This window comes from Oncorhynchus masou, chromosome 27 (assembly GCF_036934945.1).
Source record: "Oncorhynchus masou masou isolate Uvic2021 chromosome 27, UVic_Omas_1.1, whole genome shotgun sequence".
NCBI lineage: Eukaryota > Metazoa > Chordata > Actinopteri > Salmoniformes > Salmonidae > Oncorhynchus > Oncorhynchus masou.
The window spans coordinates 50,664,707-50,685,061 of NC_088238.1; the positions used below are offsets into that span (position 1 = coordinate 50,664,707).

At 43.0% G+C, this 20,355-nt stretch overlaps 1 protein-coding gene across 2 annotated transcripts; it reads right to left on the reverse strand.

The window, feature by feature from the left end:
• Positions 1 to 357: 357 nt before the first annotated feature.
• On the reverse strand, positions 358 to 19,153 carry LOC135516353 (excitatory amino acid transporter 3-like). 2 transcript variants are annotated; one of them, XM_064940607.1, is made up of 12 exons: positions 18,789 to 19,153; positions 7,485 to 7,625; positions 7,223 to 7,315; positions 7,033 to 7,147; positions 6,768 to 6,810; positions 6,446 to 6,556; positions 5,858 to 6,042; positions 4,462 to 4,569; positions 3,194 to 3,316; positions 2,801 to 2,995; positions 2,363 to 2,497; positions 358 to 2,019 (listed from the first exon to the last, which is right to left on the reverse strand). In XM_064940607.1, exons 1-12 carry the CDS (start codon positions 18,871 to 18,873, stop codon positions 1,785 to 1,787), a joined length of 1,569 nt encoding a protein of 522 aa, XP_064796679.1. In that variant the 5' UTR covers positions 18,874 to 19,153; the 3' UTR covers positions 358 to 1,784. The 2 variants fall into 2 exon arrangements, with proteins under 2 accessions (XP_064796679.1, XP_064796680.1); XM_064940608.1 differs by lacking the exon at positions 18,789 to 19,153 and adding an exon at positions 11,914 to 11,991.
• Positions 19,154 to 20,355: the final 1,202 nt, after the last annotated feature.

Below are 20,355 nucleotides of genomic sequence, written 5' to 3' on the forward strand. Positions count from 1 at the left end.
GAACAAATTCTTATTTACAATGACGGCCTACCGGGGGACAGTGCGTTAACTGCCTTGTCTAGGGGCAGAATGAGAGATTTTTTACCTGGTCAGCTCGGGGATTCAATTCAGCAAACTTTCGGTTACTGGCCCAACGCTCTAACCACTTGGCTACCTGCTGGCCCAGAGTAAGGCTACACAAAATTATTACATAATGAGCTGTTTGGAAGCTTTGTATCTAACTAAGGTTTCATGGTTGATGTCGGAAGATGTACTAACTGCATTTAATTGAATTCCTGGATTCTACTGCTGGGTCTTCCAAAACATTGCCTCAGAGGCCCCACAATTCTTTGTTTCTCTGACAAACAAACATGAAGCTTTTAAAGTTAGCATTCGTTATCAGAAAGCCTTTATTGTCAAGACCATCCTTATTAAAAAGTCATCCACCTCTTTAGCAATTCATTAAGAAAATATTTCACAGTATTCAATTAAATTCATAACTCAAACCTCGTTAGTGTGCCCATCAACTCTACTTTCTTAAAGGCTATTGGTCACTTGAAAAAGATGTTCAGCAGGTCTATGTACATCACAAGTTTCCCACTGTATTTATTTGTAATATTGCTTCATGCAATAAAATTACATGGATGAATGATATAAAGTTAATGAATAAGATGTTTGGCACATATTGTAAAGCTTAAGAACATTAACTTTCACCAACAAATATACTTGACTATGTAAAGAACAATCTCAGCTAAAGCGCCACACATACAAACCAATTCTATATATGTATTTTAGTAACTTTTTTTCTGCTTTCAGGCCCACGGGAAGGGGTGGTACGGGGGTCTCTGGATGTTGTTGGGGGATGGGGGGGACTGATGGGAGGCATGCTTTCTTCGGGAGGAGGGCTAGATGGGATGGGAGGCATGCTTTATTCGGGAGGAGGGCTAGATGGGGTGGGAGGCATGGTTTCTGAGTGGGGAGGGAAAATGCGGGCAGGTGGGTGGAGACTAAGGGGGGAATGGGTTGGAGTTGTCCGTGTATGGATTTCTTTGATTGTTTTTTTGTATCTGACCCCCCCCCCGAACAAAAATGGACAAAAAGAAAAGTCACACAAAAATAATTTGCTTCTGAAGAGCAACAAAGTCTGTTTGAATCTTTGCAATATACAGTGTATTGAACATCAAGAATATAGTTCTTCTTCCATGCTCTTTTTCACAATACATATACACAGCTCAGTCCGGCGATATATTATTTCAGTTACCCACACGCGCTGTAGGTATGAATTTCAAAAGCTCTGGCTCTTGTAGTCTCCTTTGCTCCCTCTATGTAAAAACAATAGCAAAAGTATTGATTCATTCAAAAGTGAATGTGTACATTGTCGGCACTATGTCAACATAACAATGGAAGCTCTTTTGGTAAAAGAGAGCATGGGTTCATCCCTAAGGACACCTCATTCTCTACATAGGCCCTGGTCTAAAGTAGTGCACTAGTTAAGCAATAGGGTGTCATTTCAGATACAGCCCAGCTCATTTTAAGGGCTGCTGAGGATTTCCACTTGTGGTTAAACATACTGATCATCGGGGACAGTGCTGGAAAGAGAATCAAGATAGAACAGATGGTGGTGGCTGATATTGCTACAGATGTAGCATCTTAATTTGAGCCAGTGTGCTGCAGCAGGAAAATAATCCTCCAGCAGTAATCCTGCATCAACAGGATTAATTAATGTTGGTCACAGATCTAGAACCAGGCTACAAACAGAACCAGGCTAAACATCTAGCAGCATTGGCACTCCTTTGCCCACCCCCCTAAAACTGGGAGGTCTCGGTGAAGGAGATAGCGTCGGTTTTGTCGACGGTGAAGCCGCCGTTGACGTAGGACTTCTTCTCACACTCCTCGTTGTCCAGCGTGGTCCCCAGGGCGAAGGGGTTAGTCACGTCCGAGGTGTCGTCCATCCTCTCCAGCTCCCGCCTGGACAGCTTCTGAACGATGCCAGCTCCGTAGGCATCTCCCAGCACGTTGATCATGGTGCGGAAGCGGTCTCTGAAATGGCGAGTGAACATTGTCCGTTGATAATCAGTTAAAGATACTGTAGACTTTGCAATACGACGTCATCCTACACTGCAGGTAAACTTCCAGTTTACAGTCATCAACAACAACAAAACGTAACCTGCCAAGACCGTCCCTTCTGGGCATTGTTTAAGGGATGGCACAAATTTGGGAAGAGAAAGTAGTGGTAGTCTTGGCAGATTTATGTTCTTGTTGTCTTCACTGTGTATGGTGATGTTATATTGCTGAGTCAACCTTTAAAACGTCACACCATTGGATTAATCACTAAAACAATATTTTCTCTTGACAATATTTCACTCAACAAGGTATTACTCACAGTAGCCAATCCACAGCAATAATTAAAGTGACATCATTTGCCGGTAGTCCAACGGCAGTCAGCACAATCACCATGGTAACAAAACCAGCGTTAGGTACACCGGCGGCTCCGATGCTGGCTACTGTTGCTGTTACACTAAAATCAGAGGAAACAGTCAATTTTAAATATTTTATATTATTAGGTCAGTAACTTGATGCTTGATACTAACATGCATACTGCCATGACATATTTCAACTGATTATGATTGAGCTTCCAGTGTGAAGTCTGTTTTGTCACGCACAAATACATTTTTCCTTACATCACTCGGTGGCGTTCTGAAGTCTGAGGCCGCCAAAGACTTTCCGTCTGGTTAGAAATGTGCCATGACACTTTCACCTGCCCAAAATGAGTACATCGAAATACACAATCTCCTGTCAACCCAAGGTGTTGGGGACTTGCCTGATAGTGACAATCTGACCCACGTCAAGATCATAGTCGTTGAGCTGGGCAATGAAGATGGCAGCGACAGCCTCGTAGAGAGCTGTACCGTCCATGTTGATGGTGGCGCCCACGGGCAACACGAAGCGGGTGATCCTCTTGTCGATCCGGAGGTTCTCTTCGGCACAGCGGAAGGTGACAGGCAGGGTGGCAGAGCTAGAGGGAGGTAGCATTTAGGTTAAAGAAGGATGGATGGATAATTGGACAGGTAGGTGGATAATTGGACAGATGGAAGAACAGAGATGGATGGATTGGATAAATAGATGTATTAAATGAATGGATAAATAAATATATGTCAGCGTTTACTGCTATGCTTTGCTATATACAACATATTGCATGGTGACCGAGGCTTACCTGGAAGAGATCATGAGAGCAGTGACCAGTGCCTGAGCCATCCCAAAGGCAAAGGTATACGGGTTCTTCCTCACAATGACAAAGTAGATCAGCGGCAAAAAAACAGTAGAATGGATAGCTAGGCTGAGGAGAAAAGTAAAACATTACAAAAAAGTGTTTGATTTTGGCTCACTGTAAGAAATAGCTGACTAATCCCTGGGGGTTAACTAGGGCTCTTCTCCGGGTTATAATAAAAGAATAAACAGGGCTGGGCATCAAAAGGCACCCTGTTCCCTTTATAGTCCACTACTCTTTGACCGCGGCACATAGGCCTCTGGTCAACAGTAGTGCACTATATAGGGAACAGAGTGCTATTTAGGACATACAAGGACAGCGTTCCCCCTCACTAGACTCTGGAGAATAATTTTCCTGTTCACGCAGAAGCATAATTCTGTCAGTTGGACAGGTGTTCGCTAAAGGCTTCATTATCACATCTGCAGGTTAAGCAGTTTTAAATGTCCATGGTTCTTATCTGTGCCAGGACAGAGATGACATTTTACAGTATCTTTACAAGAATACTGGACCCTAATGCCAGCTATAAATCTACTGTTAGGAGTTTTATGAATAAATGACTAAACAATATCCCCATTTCAAATTGAACTGTAACTAAGTAAACTTATACTGTTTTATTATATCTGATTAACAATATGAATTCATAAGTGAGGGATAGTGGAGCCTGGAACAGGGGGTAATTAAATAAAATAAATACCATTCCAGCCAGGTTGGAGAAGATTGGAAGTGGGTTTTTTTAAGTAAGCAGAAAGGTTAATTAACCTATGGTTGAACCGACTCAACTTAGCACTGGAATGTTCAGATAAAGACGTGTGTGTTTTCTTAGGTTTTGCATTAGCTGGAACTGTCAGCTAAGTGGTGAGGGGTCGAGTTAATTCAGTTATATTGTGTCATGTGTGTGCGCCAGTAGGTCGGAATTAACTTTTAAACCTGCTTTGTCTTGGTCGAGAGGAGGAGATTCATTCTAGAACCAATGACGTCATATTTTGTATATAAAATGTTGTTTGTGGTTACATGGCAGTACGCTCCGAGAATAAATACTATTATCTAATTTTGATAAGACTGGTCTCCGTCTATTTTATGCAAATAAGAATCTTATTTGCAATTCTCATAAAATAGACGGAAGTGAAATCAATTAATGAAAACATATTGGAATAATGAAATTATACCAACATCTACCAATGTTGTGGAGAGAGAGAATGCTGGTTTAGGCTCACCCACTCAAAACTGTCACCATGTACATGCCCAACTTCCTGAAGATCTCCCAGTCTTCTACCTCGATGATCTTGGCAGCAATGAGGAAGAGTATCCCCACTGGCATATAGCTGTAATAACAATGGTTATGTTAATGCTATCAACATCTCCACCGTCACCTCCACCACTGGATTAGCATTGAATACTACAGTACATTCATATAATAGATCATATGAACTTCAAGATTCTAAACATTTGTAGCTAAGTGAGATGGAGGGTGAATTTTAAGATAAATGTGTATTAGTAAAGAGCCTGTACTTATGCAGCATTCACATGCTAGTCGAAACTAGAAAAACGCAAATCGGAAATGTCCAAGTTCCGGGTAGCATGTGAACTCATGATAATCTGATATGATAATCTGGACTAACCTCGTGGTGGCCTGTATTTACATACCACATGATAATCTGAACTAGCCTCATGGTGGCCTGTAGTTACATGTATTTATTTACCTAGGAACAGTGGGTTAACTGCCTGTTCAGAGGCAGAACGACAGATTTGTACCTTGTCAGCTCAGGGGTTTGAACTTGCAACATTCCGGTTACTAGTTCAACGCTCTAACCACTCGGCTACCCTGCCGCCCCACATGATAATCTGAACTAGCCTCATGGTGGCCTGTAGTTACATACTACATGATAATCTGAACTAGCCTCATGGATCCTGTAGTTACATACCACATGATAATCTGAACTAGCCTCATGGTGGCCTGTAGTTACATACCACATGATAATCTGAACTAGCCTCATGGTGGCCTGTAGTTACATACCACATGATAATCTGAACTAGCCTCATGGTGGCCTGTAGTTACATACCACATGATAATCTGAACTAGCCTCATGGGGGCCTGTAGTTACATACCACATGATAATCTGAACTAGCCTCATGGTGGCCTGTAGTTACATACCACATGATAATCTGAACTAGCCTCATGGTGGCCTGTAGTTACATACCACATGATAATCTGAACTAGCCTCATGGGTCCTGTAGTTACATACCACATGATAATCTGAACCAGCCTCATGGTGGCCTGTAGTTACATACCACATGATAATCTGAACTAGCCTCATGGTGGCCTGTAGTTACATACCACATGATAATCTGAACTAGCCTCATGGTGGCCTGTAGTTACATACCACATGATAATCTGAACTAGCCTCATGGGGGCCTGTAGTTACATACCACATGATAATCTGAACTAGCCTCATGGTGGCCTGTAGTTACATACCACATGATAATCTGAACTAGCCTCATGGTGGCCTGTAGTTACATACCACATGATAATCTGAACTAGCCTCATGGGTCCTGTAGTTACATACCACATGATAATCTGAACTAGCCTCATGGTGGCCTGTAGTTACATACCACATGATAATCTGAACTAGCATCATGGTGGCCTCATTTAAAGCATCAAAGAACTCCAGCAGGATGCGTCCCCTTTCACCCATCTTGCCGATGACGAGGCCAAACGCCACACAGAACACGATGAGGCCCAGCACGTTGAGCCCATCAGAATATGACCCAACTATTATATAGTCCTTGGTGATGTTCTACAGAGAGGAGAAATAAGGAAGCAAGTATAAAAATTGAAATAGATTTTGGTCAAAAAACTATTGTGTACTGTGTTTCAGTGGGCCGACAGCCATTTTCTTGTGTTTTTTCCTCAGATCACAACATATTGACCCCTGTCCCCACAGTGGCATTATAATGTTCTGCAAGTTGATCTGTGGTCATAGCCATCACACTTGATGTGGGTAGCCATGTGTAAACGCACCAAGGCTCATCTGAAAAAAAGATTGACATGGACACATTTTCATACCACAAAAGATTGTGATTGGACAGATAGCCATCGGATGAACTCTAAACAAGTAAGAAAAGAAGACCGGGCTTGCCAGCTTCGATCCTGTCAAGTCACAGCTCTTGACACACAGGCGGATAAACAGTAACACCTACCTCTGGGGGGAAAATGGTTGCCATGACCGTGGTAGAGAGAGGAGGGAACATTGTGGTTGTAGTGTTCTCCTTCACTTTAGAGGGTTCCAACTCTTTGCGCGTTGTCTTGTACTGGTTGAATTAAAATAGTAACATTTGACATGGTTACATTTGTATGTAGATCATGTTTTGTCCTCGAAGAGCAGTGATTGTATAGCCTGCACCAAGATTTGTTTGTGCCGTCTTGACAATTCTCATCAGTGTTGACAAGGCAGCACAAACAGATCTGGGACCTGGCTAGTGACCGTAAGCTTGAATGTACAAATCAGACAAAGACTCGTACCTGTTGGAAACAAGCCTGCACTATGTTTTCAGGAAACATGTTTCTGTGGATCGAATAGGACAAATGTTGAGATGACAACAATGTGAGCCAAATGTTATTCACTGCATCTCTGACTGATGTAGAATGGGCATTTTATAGAAATTCTGCCAAATTAAATATCATATTCATTTATATGACTGCTAAATTGGTTCGGTCACCCCTCCCTCAAACTAACTTTGCCACCGCTGCTGAAAATAATTATAGGGGAAACACTGGAAGCTGTCACCTGACAAGATCCAGTAGTGTGTCGACGGTGTTGACGTTTTGTGTGATCTCTGTCCTGTCGATGTTTTCTGCCTTCTGAGAGACACCAGGTTTGATGGTTATCACCAATGCAATACCTGAAAAACATGTTCCCCATCATTCAATAGTCAAATGTCATTCAAAGGGAGTGAGACCAGGCGCTTTTAACTCACCCAAAATGACTGCAATGATGGTGGTGGTTAAGTAATAAACCAGAGCCCTCAAACCTATCTTTCCGGAAACATCCGAATCCAAGGCGGCCACTCCTGTGAACACAAAGGAAGCATGTCTGTCAACAAGTCCTCTCAATGACTAGGACTATTTTAGTTGTCTTTGACTAAGATATCTGTACGCATTCTCTGATGGCCCCCTTCATTGAACATAGTGCAGAGTGACTGAAATAGAGCTGTTGAGATACAATTCATCCCAAGTTACCTGTTATCATGCTGGAGATGATGAGGGGCAGGATGACCAGCTTGAGCATCCGCATTAGGATATCTCCAGGGAATCCAAAATACTGCTTATCGAGGTGGGAAAGGGAGGCATATTCCCTAACCAACACACCAAGGCCTATCCCTGAGAGAGAGAGACAGAGAGAGAGAGAGTTGAACAAGGTTAGTTTACGAAGGTTAGTTCACTACAAGGTTTGTTCAATACATCACAAGTTTAGTTCCCAGTTTCCACACTACCCATTCACTGAATATGAAGGATTTTCACTGTGGAAATGTAGTGGGAGAGAGGGAGATATAATGATGACAAAATAAACAACATTGGTGTTTGACCTGCATGCCATGTCAAATTAAAATGTAAGCGTCGCTATTATTTAAGAGCTGCCAAGTAGGCTACCACAGTATTATGACTGTGACTTTCTCGTTTTTAGTTTATGGGCAAGGTGTTACATAACTTTTGCTTTGCACAGGGCTTCATGACATGGGTTTAAGGTTGTGACATTGAGAAATACACTGTATGTAACGTTTATGGGGGGGAGGGGGGTTCGCCCATAAACGTTACATACAGTGTATGTCGCTGATCCACTTCCATCCTCCCCACCCTGTGTGTTATCAACCACTACAAGCCACCATAAAACAACCCTGTGAAAGGTTGGGAAAAGTGGTGACACAGCGAATTGTAACTAAATAGGTTACATCATTCCTAATTCTAAATAAACCCTCTCATGATATACTGTACTGTATAGAAGTTGTTCCACACTGGTGGTGGCTGTGGTAGTAAAAAAACGATTTATTTTACCAGGTAAGTTGATAATGGTGGCAAGGTTGTAAGGGCTCCGTAAGAACAGCCCTTAGTCGTGGTATATTGGCCATATACCACACCACCTGCATTTTCTATCTGGTAATTTATGTAAAATAATGTGATTCCTTCAAAATGGTGAATCACAATCTCCACGCAGTTTTCATGGTTTCATTAAAAAGATGAGTCTGCACATTTCTTGAGATCTGGGTCTGTATTCACAGAGTATGTGTGCTAGGATCAGTTTTGTATTTTAGATAATAATAAATAAGAGTATATGGATATGGAGGGACCTGATCCTAGATCAGCACTCCTAGTCAGACTATTTATGAATACAGGGCCTATGGAGAGTAAAATCTTGCAGCATGCCACAATAGGACAGTTATTGGCATATTGGCAAAGCTAAATTACTGATGTTATGAATTAAACATACAAGACGACGTCCAACAATCTGCCCATGTAATAACTTAAGTACAGACCTGGCATGGAAGGGCTGCCATGCTACTAGAGAGTAAGCATGGCCAGCAACAGAGGCCACATGGTGTAGTAGTGAACTTATGTGCACTGTAAAGCCATTACCGTGATTTTGACAGTAGCTTACAGGCAGCTCTGTGGCAAGCAAAATTATGTATTTCATATTACAGTACACCTACTGTAATACAAATATGGTATTGAAGCAAGTACTGTGTAAATGCTACTGTAATCGGAATGAATGGATGAATTAATTAAATTAATTGAGGAGAGCGGTTTGTATTTCACAGTATTTTACTGTAATTATATGGGATTAGTGCAAGCAGGTTGGCTGCTCAGCAACCTGGTCTCAGAGCATTTTGTATCATTCTGTACGTAAATCCTGGACACACCATTTAGTATGATATGTTACGTTTTGTATGGTATACATTCATTTGTGGAAGTCCATCACCCATTTCGTATGATATACATGTTACGAACTACAATTTCTATTATTTGTTAAAGATTTGTAAAATGTACAATGTGTTACGAATTTGCAAATGTATTATATGTTATGAATTAGGTTAGGGGAAGGGTTAGCTAACATGCTAAGTATACTGAACAAAAATAAACACAACCAGCAACAATAAAACTGACTTACACTTCATATAAGGAAATCTGTCAATTGAAATAGATTCATTATGCCGTAATCTATGCATATGTCCTCTCACTGGGGAGCCAGGCCCAGCCAAACAGAAATCGTTTTTTCCCCACAAAATGGCTTTATTAGAGACAGAAATACTCCTCAGTTTCATTAGCTGTCCATGCTGATCTCAGACAATCTCGCAGGTTAAGAAGCCAGATGTGGCGGTACTGGGCTAGCGTGGTTGCATGTGGTCTGCGGTTGTGAAGCCGGTTGGACGTACTGCCAAATTCTCTAAGACAGCGGTGGAGGCGGCTTTTGATAGAAAAATGAACATTACATTCTCTGGCAACAGCTCTGGTGGACATTCCTGCAGTCAGCATGCCAATTGTACTCTCCCTCGAAACTTGGCCTTTTATTGTCCTCAGCACAAGGTGCACCTGTGTAATGATCATGCTGTTTAATCAGCTTCTTGATATGCCACACCTGTCAGGTGGATGGATTATCTTGGCAAAGGAGAAATGCTCACGAACAGGGATGTGCACAAAGTTTTAGATAAATAAGCTTTTTGTGCATGCGGAACATTTCTGGGATCTTTTATTTCAGCTCATGAAACCAACACTTTACATGTTGCGTTTATATTTTTGTTCAGTATAGTTGCAAAGTAGCTAAAATGTATTAAATAGTTGAAAAGTTGCCAATTAGCTAAAATTATAAAGTTGTCCGTGATGAGATTTGAAAATAACTCAAACATATAACGCAAAAGTCTAGCAACCTGAAGGTTGCGAGTTCGTATCTCATCATGGACAACTTTATAATTTTATCATGCTTGACGTTTGCATTATACGCCCATCCTTCCACCCCGACCAACCACCCTCCTTTCGTTTTTGCTTTTTCGTAGCCATTTGTGTTATATAACTATATAAAAACGTAACATATGGAGTGTCTCGAATTTACATACAGAATAATAAGAAATGCTCTGAGACCAGGTTGGATTGCTAGGTAAAGTGCTTCCAATCATTGCAGCATATTAATAAATATTTGCACTTTTAGAGGCGTTACAAAGGCTTCCAAACAAGTAACATGTCAAAACAGACCAAAAGGAAATGACAAAATGCTCATTTAAAATACCATGCACCCACTAGGGGTCAAAAGGTTTTTGGCACTCCAACAATAGGGTACGGTACTGTTTTCTGTGGAGTGGAATTACAGTGCCATTCGAAATACAGCAATTATTTTACTGTTAACAATACAAATAATTACCATTAGTTTTCCATTACAGTGTGACATCTGATGGCAGAACTGTGTGTCTGTTTAAGGCATTACATGGCAAACCAACCAAATTACAGACTGACAGAGTGCCCATCTCAGTGTGTAATCCAAATGAGGTGTTGACTCTGTGGTCACTCAAGATTCCATGACACTTTCTAAAGAATAGAGTTGTTAATGTAAGTAATATTCTGCAATTTTGAGGATGAAATTCATTAACAATCAAGGTTCAATCAAAACACTCAAACTTAGGCGAAGGAGGTGCTCATGAACATTGTTCAGTGCCTCTGTTCAGTGTCTTCCAAATGTAATGGTATTGTGAGCTTCCATAGTTTCCCGATGTAGAGCTCAGAAAAAAGGTGGTTGGTGGCACTACGTCGTGACAACTTTACTGTCACCAAACACACAAAGGTGGGTAGTACACTTTTCGTCGAAAGTGACTTTGTTGAGGGAATTGTTTTTTTGGGGGGGGGGCGACAATACCTAAAAAGAGATGTTGTTCATACGGTCTTCACGTGGAACTGGCACATTCAAAAGAGACCTGGTGTTTGGGAAAGACTGAAACCTCCTGCTCCGACTGAGGGGGATAAAGAACAAGGTGCGCTGCCTATGGACTGTGCCGTCTCTGATCCGGTCCAGACCCGTGATTACTGTGCAGTCCCTGAACCCGCAGCCCTGGAAATGGCAAACCATGAGCACGTAAGAGAAATTGAGGAGCTTTGAGCCAAGCTGGAGAAACTGATCACCCAACGCGGCTTTGGTCTACAGCGATTTGCTGGTTCTGACGAGGATATACTGTACGTTTTTACACAAGGTACAGTAATGATTTATTATTATCCAGCATTACTATTGCTTATTATTTACTATTAATTATATTATCCCAAAGTCCATCTTAACTTTAAGTACATGTTCATTTTTATTTAAAATTAGGCTGGCATATATTAGCCTAAGTAGGCACATTGGATGTATATTGTCTTTACATTAGTTTTCAGTTAACCCCCAAAAATGCTCCCAGGTCGTTGCTTCAAATAAGATTTGGTTCTTAGTCCACTTTCCAGATTAAATAACGGAACATTTAAAACAAATTCGCTGCTGTGAAATACAGTACGAATTGCAGTAACAAGAAAACAGGCTACAATAGCAGCTAGGTCATGTCTAGTGCTAGGGCTTAGAGAAGATAGGCAATTACAGTAATGAGCTTTTTTCGTATTCAAATACTCTGGGTCCATCTTTAGATTTGCAAACTACACCCACCTGATGGCCTTCTGGCACTTGATTGAGCGGGCAGCAGAGACCAAGTTTATAAGAATCACAATCTCCAATCCATCTGAAACAATTGTTACTCGAAGAAAACCGGGAAGGGACAGCTTCATTAAATACTTCAAGAGTACATTATATGATCTTACTGTAATTGTTAAACATGATTTACTTTTTGTCATGAACCGAATATAAGGACTATTGTACTAAAATGGGTTTCTTTACGTTCAGACTGCCATCAATCGACGAGTTCTTCTTGTTTATGACTCATCTGTCACTGGGTCTGATTTGACCCATTGGTTCAGCATTCACCAATCGACAGTGAGCCGGATTATCATCTCTTGGGCTAACTTCCTCTACTGTCTGCTTGGATCAGCACGGATATGGATCCCCAAGGAAACCATCAAAGCCCACTTGCCACCGGAGTTCAAGGACTATCCAGACACCCAGGTAGTGATCGACTGCACTGAACTCCACTGCCAGACACCATCTTCACTACTACTGCAGAGTGAGATATTTTCTTCCTTCAAGTCACACTGTACCTTTAAGGGCATGTTGGGAATGTCACCACATGGAGCTGTCACTTTTGTGTCATCGTTGTATGCTGGATCTGTGAGTGACAAGGATATCTTCAATTAGTCTGGAATTATTTCCTTACTCACCCCTGACATGGCCTTTATGGTGGATAAGGGCTTTCTCGTAGATGACATTGTTCCGTGCAAGGTCTACCGGCGAGCCTTTCTGTCAAGACGCACACAGATGCCAGCGCATGAGGTTAGAGAGACCCAATCCATTGCCAGGCTGGGAGTACATGTTGAAAGAATGATCCGCAGAGTAAAGGAGCACAAGTTGTTTGACACAAACCATCTCAGGCAGCATCAACCAATTACTTGCAGTGGCGTGCCTGTTGGTCAACTATCAAAACGGACCTTTAGTCAGAGCATGGGCCAAACCAGTGTATATGAACATGTGTTTATTTGCTAGCAGCAAAATAATAATTTGTTAATCTAGACATGTATCAATCATTTGTGTTGTAGTGAATATCAGTTTGTGTGGAACTTGTATTGGCTTTAATTAGGCAATGAGTAACAGGGGTAGAGGAAAGAAATAAAGTAAACACAGAATAGCCAGAATGCAAGATTGAATACAATGTTAGAGATGTGTAATTGTTTAACTGAACCGTTGAACATTTGCTGAAATATTTTTATTTTTTTTAACAAATATATTCTACTGTAGATTTCTTCACAAGAACATCAATAACTTATTTTTCATAAAACCACTCAACTTGGCACCCATGCAGGGGATCCATTCAGATGCGAGATAGACACTTCTGCAAGTAGTGGGAAAAATAGAAGTGGTCAACCTTCTCTCTTATAGTTTTTGAAACTTGTAGATCTTTAGAAATCCTTTCAACTAGGATGTCCTCCTGTGCACAGATGACAAAGTCACACCAGCTACAACCTGTGAGAAGGAATTGACCTTGCACCTGCCAGGAGTAATAATGAGATCTCTTCAACTTCAGCTCTCCATCCTGTATCTTCAGGTAAGGGCAGTCAACATAACTTGGTACATTTGGGCACTTGACCTCTAAGAGTCCAAAGTGTAGTCTCACACTGGGATCAAATTTGATTCCATCTGCAGAGGATCCTAACCACGGAGCATCTGGGTGCACTACGAAGCCACACGGAAAGAAGTTAACATTCTTCAGTGTGCAGTACTCCTGTACAGCCACTGGCTCCATGGCCCCCTCTTCATCTCCATGGTCTGCATACCAGATCCCTGTACAGCCACTGGCTCCATGACCAGCCCCCTCTTCATCTCCATGGTCTGTATACCAGATCCCTGTACAGCCACTGGCTCCATGACCAGCCCCCTCTTCATCTCCATGGTCTGTATACCAGATCCCTGTACAGCCACTGGCTCCATGACCAGCCCCCTCTTCATCTCCATAGTCTGTATACCAGATCCCTGTACAGCCACTGGCTCCATGGCCCCCTCTTCATCTCCATGGTCTGTATACCAGATCCCTGCACAGCCACTGGCTCCATGACCAGCCCCCTCTTCATCTCCATGGTCTGTATACCAGATCCCTGTACAGCCACTGGCTCCATGACCAGCCCCCTCTTCATCTCCATGGTCTGTATACCAGATCCCTGTACAGCCACTGGCTCCATGACCAGCCCCCTCTTCATCTCCATGGTCTGTATACCAGATCCCTGTACAGCCACTGGCTCCATGGCTAGCCCCCTCTTCATCTCCATGGTCTGTATACCAGATCCCTGTACAGCCACTGGCTCCATAGCCCCCTCTTCATCTCCATGGTCTGTATACCAGATCCCTGTACAGCCACTGGCTCCATGGCCAGCCCCCTCTTCATCTCCATGGTCTGTATACCAGATCCCTGTACAGCCACTGGCTCCATGGCCAGCCCCCTCTTCATCTCCATGGTCTGTATACCAGATCCCTGTACAGCCACTGGCTCCATGACCAGCCCCCTCTTCATCTCCATGGTCTGTATACCAGATCCCTGTACAGCCACTGGCTCCATGGCTAGCCCCCTCTTCATCTCCATGGTCTGTATACCAGATCCCTGTACAGCCACTGGCTCCATAGCTAGCCCCCTCTTCATCTCCATGGTCTGTATACCAGATCCCTGTACAGCCACTGGCTCCATAGCCCCCTCTTCATCTCCATGGTCTGTATACCAGATCCCTGTACAGCCACTGGCTCCATGACCAGCCCCCTCTTCATCTCCATGGTCTGTATACCAGATCCCTGTACAGCCACTGGCTCCATGACCAGCCCCCTCTTCATCTCCATGGTCTGTATACCAGATCACTGTACAGCCACTGGCTCCATGGCTAGTCCCCTCTTCATCTCCATGGTCTGCATACCAGATCCCTGTACAGCCACTGGCTCCATGGCTAGCCCCCTCTTCATCTCCATGGTCTGTATACCAGATCCCTGTACAGCCACTGGCTCCATGACCAGCCCCCTCATTAATCTCCATGGTCTGTATACCAGATCCCTGTACAGCCACTGGCTCCATGGCTAGCCCCCTCTTCATCTCCATGGTCTGTATACCAGATCCCTGTACAGCCACTGGCTCCATGACCAGCCCCCTCTTCATCTCCATGGTCTGCATACCAGATCCCTGTACAGCCACTGGCTCCATGGCTAGCCCCCTCTTCATCTGCATGGTCTGCATACCAGATCCCTGTACAGCCACTGGCTCCATGGCTAGCCCCCTCTTCATCTGCATGGTCTGCATACCAGATCCCTGTACAGCCACTGGCTCCATGACCAGCCCCCTCTTCATCTCCATGGTCTGTATACCAGATCCCTGTACAGCCACTGGCTCCATGGCTAGCCCCCTCTTCATCTGCATGGTCTGCATACCAGATCCCTTGAACATCCGCTCAGCTAGGTGGTCAGCTGAGGTCTCTCCCCGGACATGGCAAACCTTTCGGAAACGAGAGGATGTTATTCTCATTTTCCTGAGCTGATGCCATTCCGGGCTACTGCTCTGCTCCCTTGTAGCAACCTCGACTTTGTGACATCTCGTAGGTTGTCTCTAATGCCTTGAGGTGGAACTGCTCCTGATGGCTAAGGACGTAAGCACACTGGAAAGACAGAAGCCAGTAGCCATCTAATGGAAGTTTTGGTGGAGAAGAGGCATCGGCAATCATCACAATTTCACGGGTCTTTGGCTGTGGAAGCTGATAGGACAGAACACTGCAGGCTTGCACTGGCCCAAAGGCGGACTCAACCAGGGGCACGTCAGCTGACATTTCCATTGTTGTCACAAGAGTGGCAGTAAGTGGAGAAAAGTTGTCATACGTTTCTGAGACGCGGAGAAGGTCCATGTCAGGCATGTATCCATTGAGCGCTTTGAGGAGAGAACTTCTGTAAAACATTTTAAAACCTTAACATCAGGTTGGAGAGATTCCTATGACAAAGACTCATGTAACTTTTCCATAAACAGCACAAGCCCAAAAGTTAAAATAAAATGAATTAAAATATACAGATTTATAGATTTCCCCCCAGTCTTTGTCATTACATCGTAGACGCCCTGTTTAGGCTTATCATCTGGATACAAAAACAATCACAAGAAAATGTTTTCATTCTAGGAACCTCCAATTTAACTTATTCCATCAGCACACGAGTTAGTAGGTTTACAGAACTCTATCCCATCAAACCGGACCTGGCTTCACACCCTAATTAACAAGGATTTACTGTTACATAGGCTGAATACTTTTCAGGTGCATTTTTTTTATGGATAGTGATAGACTCACAAGTGTTCTTGGCTTGTGCCAACACTGTTCTGTGTCTGTGCTGCTTTGAACTGGTGGTGCAGCAAGAATGTTTAGTTGAGAGCAGTGTCTGGTAAAGAAGGGCCACCAGATGATTGCACATAGCACTTCCTGCAACACAGGAGCAGTGGCTTTGGACCACTATCACTGGTACGGAGTGCTTTAACACCATCTGTGAAGATAAGTGTGATGAAAGACTGAAGTGAGGAACAAGAATGATGCAGTCCATCAATAAAAATAACTAACTAGGGGCTAATTTTAACTAGGGGCTCATTTGAACTATACAGGAATAGATTGTGTCTCAATAACACAATACCAAACAATGCATCAACAGATCTTTACCAAATAACCTGTTAAATGGGCAATTCTAAATTGGGATTGGGACCCATCATTAATATCTATCTACCGATATGATTAAACGTTGACACTGTCTCCAACACATTTTGACCATGATGACAGTGTCTCACAGGACATGTTTAACAAGGTCCCTAGTAGCTATCTATAACCTTTCCCTGCTCTCATGCTGTGCAGCTTTTCACTTTTCCTCATGGACCTGTGACAGGCAGCCCCCACGGTGATCTCCCCTGTCAATGTATCTTTGTTAGATATTGTGTAGAAGACATGAATAAAAATTATTTTTTAGCTAGCAAGCATAACTTAAGCAAACATAACTTAACCAAGCTAACGAAAATGCACAGTCTCAGGTAGATTCTGTCAACGTTACATTATTTTACGAAGTAACTCGCTAGCTACAGTTAATAGTTAAATTAGCTAGCTAATGATTGTAGCTAGCTGACGTTACATCTGTCACTGACATGGGACTCACCTTCATAGTTGTCTATGTAGCTTCCTATATGCATCTTGAACCCCTTTTCATTCTTGCTAGCTGGAGTCTCGGAGGCTGATTTAACAATTAACAATTCGTACATCATTAATATTAATTTGAGGCAAGTCCTGAAGACACCAAGTAAAAAAACGGCGACATTGTGGTAGTAACGTTATATCGTCGATAACATCTAGACTGACCGGAAATCGCCACACCGGTAGAAAGTGTGTACGATCATGGAATATGCATAAGGGTTATTGGCTCTACTAACTCTCCTCTCCATGGAAATTGTTACAATGTTATGGTAAATGCCAATGTTTTTTTCCCAAGAAAGTAAAATAAAAATAGGAATAGGTTATCTATTTGGTCAGGTTTATGGGTTTACATTCTGAAAATACCCACTGTGCACACCATGGTTGAATCAACGTTGTTCCCACGTAATTTCAATGGAATTACGTTGAACCAACGTGGAATAGACGTTGAATTGACATATGTCCCCATTGGCTAACGGCATAAGCAGAAATTGCATTATCCTTGTGGAGGGCCCTTCAAAAGCAGCATTTATCATTTAATGGTTTGACAGCCTTTAAAACACAATACTGCCACTGAGCCAAAGTCCATTTAGTCCATAAAATCATAAATGTCCAACCAAGCAAACAAAATGGTTACAGGGCAGGACAATTCAGTGACAGGCCCTAAAAATCAGTGGGCTGTCCAAAACAACGTGTCACAGGCAGCGTCAGAAGGCAGTGTGAAATTGTGCGGTGCGGTGGGCAGGACCAAGTTTGGGAAACCCTGCTACATGGAATCCTTGGTACGTCCCTACCTTAAACCCTAAACTTAACACCTATCCTTATCCTTATCATAACCTTAACCATAACCAACTTTTCAAATTCAATTGGGGGGGGGGCATCCCAAGGATTCAAAATTGCAAGGACTGATGCAGAATAACTGACTGACTGAAGGAGCCAGTGGAGTGGGTCAGTTCACTCCAATTCCGTTTGACTGGGGCAGTGAGACAGGCTCTGGGAGGCAGCACAGCATACAACAGGGAACAGGGAACCCTGTCTCTGTAGGAGATTGGGCATCAGCGTAGCAGTGGCAGAGACTGCTGTGCACATCCATATAATGAACAGTCACACAGAAACAAACATTATGACCAGCCACAGTCACACACACACACACACACACACACTGTTCGCATCCATCTTTGAACATCCTCACAGCTGCATGCACACACAGGTGCACATACACACAGCATGCACAAGGCAACATTATGCACACACAACAAATACACCCATGCATGCACATTACTACTCCCATAGGGCGGCGCATAGCGTCGTCCGGGTTTGGCCGGGCAAGGCCGTCATTGTAAATAAGAATTTGTTCTTAACCGACTTGCCAAGTTAAAAAAAGGTTCAATCTTTTTTTTTTTTAACAATTCTCATCAGCCAGTCCCCCAGCCCTACACATCCTTATAGGACCAAGACAGGCTTCTGGGCGACTCAAAGCCTGGACTGCAGCAGTGGAAAACATCAGGAGAGATTAAAATTGTGTCAAAATAGACAAAAAGGAGAGAGGGAGTGGGAAAAGGGGGAGGGTGCACTGACAGAGCAAGGAGAGAGAGCGGAGACAGACAGGCAGCTACGCGGGAGTGTGTGACATCAAGCAGGGCTTCTTCACACTAAGCCGAGCGCAGACAATAGGGTTAGGGGGGCTTCACTTTCACTTACCTAACAACACCGACACAATGGTCGCAATCAGCAACCAGTTCCTCTTCAGTAAGCCTTTGAGGTCACAGCCCCTGTGTTCTTTCATCTTGTCCACTGGCGGCGGCTTCCTTTAGCCCCCACAATAGATGGCACAATGGAAGTCGGACACAAAAGGATCCACGTATTGGGTGGCCAGCTGACAGATGTAAGCAGGCAGTAGAGGCTAGTAGCTGTATACGCTCCAGCTATAACTACCTAAACAGAAGATGCAGCTCTCCCGCGTGGCCGTCAGTTGTTTCTGATGGAGAGGGAGAAAACCGCCTCCTGCGTGTGTCGCTCTGTGTGTGTGTGTGTGAGGCAGAAAGTATGTGTGACAGAGAATGAGATTGATCAGCAGGTTTTTACCCGTAAGGGTTACCTCCAACCCACCACCATTCTACATACACACCCCGTCCCTCCCTCACAGACACACGAAGGCTCCATTCCCAGAATACACTGCCACCTACTGTGTCTTTAGACACCTAGTCATTACTCTAACACTGAAAGGCATTCTACAAGAATATATAACTTGTAAAAACACAATAAAACGACGAATTAACAGTTCTTCAGTTCTTTACAATTACCAAGTTCATTATTTTACGATAAAAATAAACATTCTGTATTTCACAGGTATACTGTATACTGAAGAATGTTATGAAATTATAAGGACAGAAGAATGTTTAGAAATTGGTTATGTTCTAAATGTTTAATTAGAACAGCATTAACTAATCCAAATTACAGTTAATTTTATACAGAATTCTTAGTTCAATACATTACATTTAATAATTCCAAAATGAATTATTAGAACTATAATATTTATAAAATCTATCAACAAAACTGATTTTAAAAAAACAGAATGCATGTATTAAAATCCTATCACCCCATATAAACCTGGGTGCTAGTCTGTCCACTGTGGGGCTGTTGTGGAGTATGCTCTATTCGACTGAGTATGCTCCCCACCTCACTACGGGAGAATCTGCTGCCTCCGATGCCTTCAGAGGAGTGACTTTCTGAGGAGGCGTTAGGCGACTGGCTGCCTGTGATCTTCACTTCAGTGGGGTCACTCATGGTCAGCGGAGGGCCGGACTATCAGTGGGGGTCTGGACAGTAGATGGTCTTCCATGGGACTGGACTGTGGAGGGGCTGTTTGCGGGGGTCTTCTCCCCCGCTGCGGTGTCCAAATCTGCAGAACAAGCAACCATATCACACATAAAAGCAATCAATATGAATCCACAATAACAAATACGAAAAGCTGACAGTCAGTGGAGCAACCAGGTGCATTATTGCGCATGAAAGAATAGTGAAGACATGAAACATGCAGCTCCCGTTTTTCTCTTAGGGACAATACAATTATCCTACCGAGAATAGCCTATAACACCACAATGCAATGAATAATTGTATTATTGGTTTCAAGCGAGTTTCAAAATAGCCCAAATATTTATAATTTATATTTTAAAATGTATGATATTTTATGTGTCAGAAACACCAGTCACAATATTTTCCTCTGAATATGCTACTTCAAAAGTATCCTGTAGGCATGTGCACATTT

Coding starts and splice junctions, on each gene's coding strand:
- LOC135516353 (XM_064940607.1), bottom strand. CDS start 18,873: ATGAAAGAACACAGGGGCTGTGACCTCAAAGGCTTACTGAAGAGGAAC. Junction 6,811..7,032: donor ACACTACTGGATCTTGTCAG/GTGACAGCTTCC, acceptor TTCGATCCACAG/AAACATGTTTCCTGAAAACA. Junction 6,557..6,767: donor TGCAGGCTTGTTTCCAACAG/GTACGAGTCTTT, acceptor TAATTCAACCAG/TACAAGACAACGCGCAAAGA.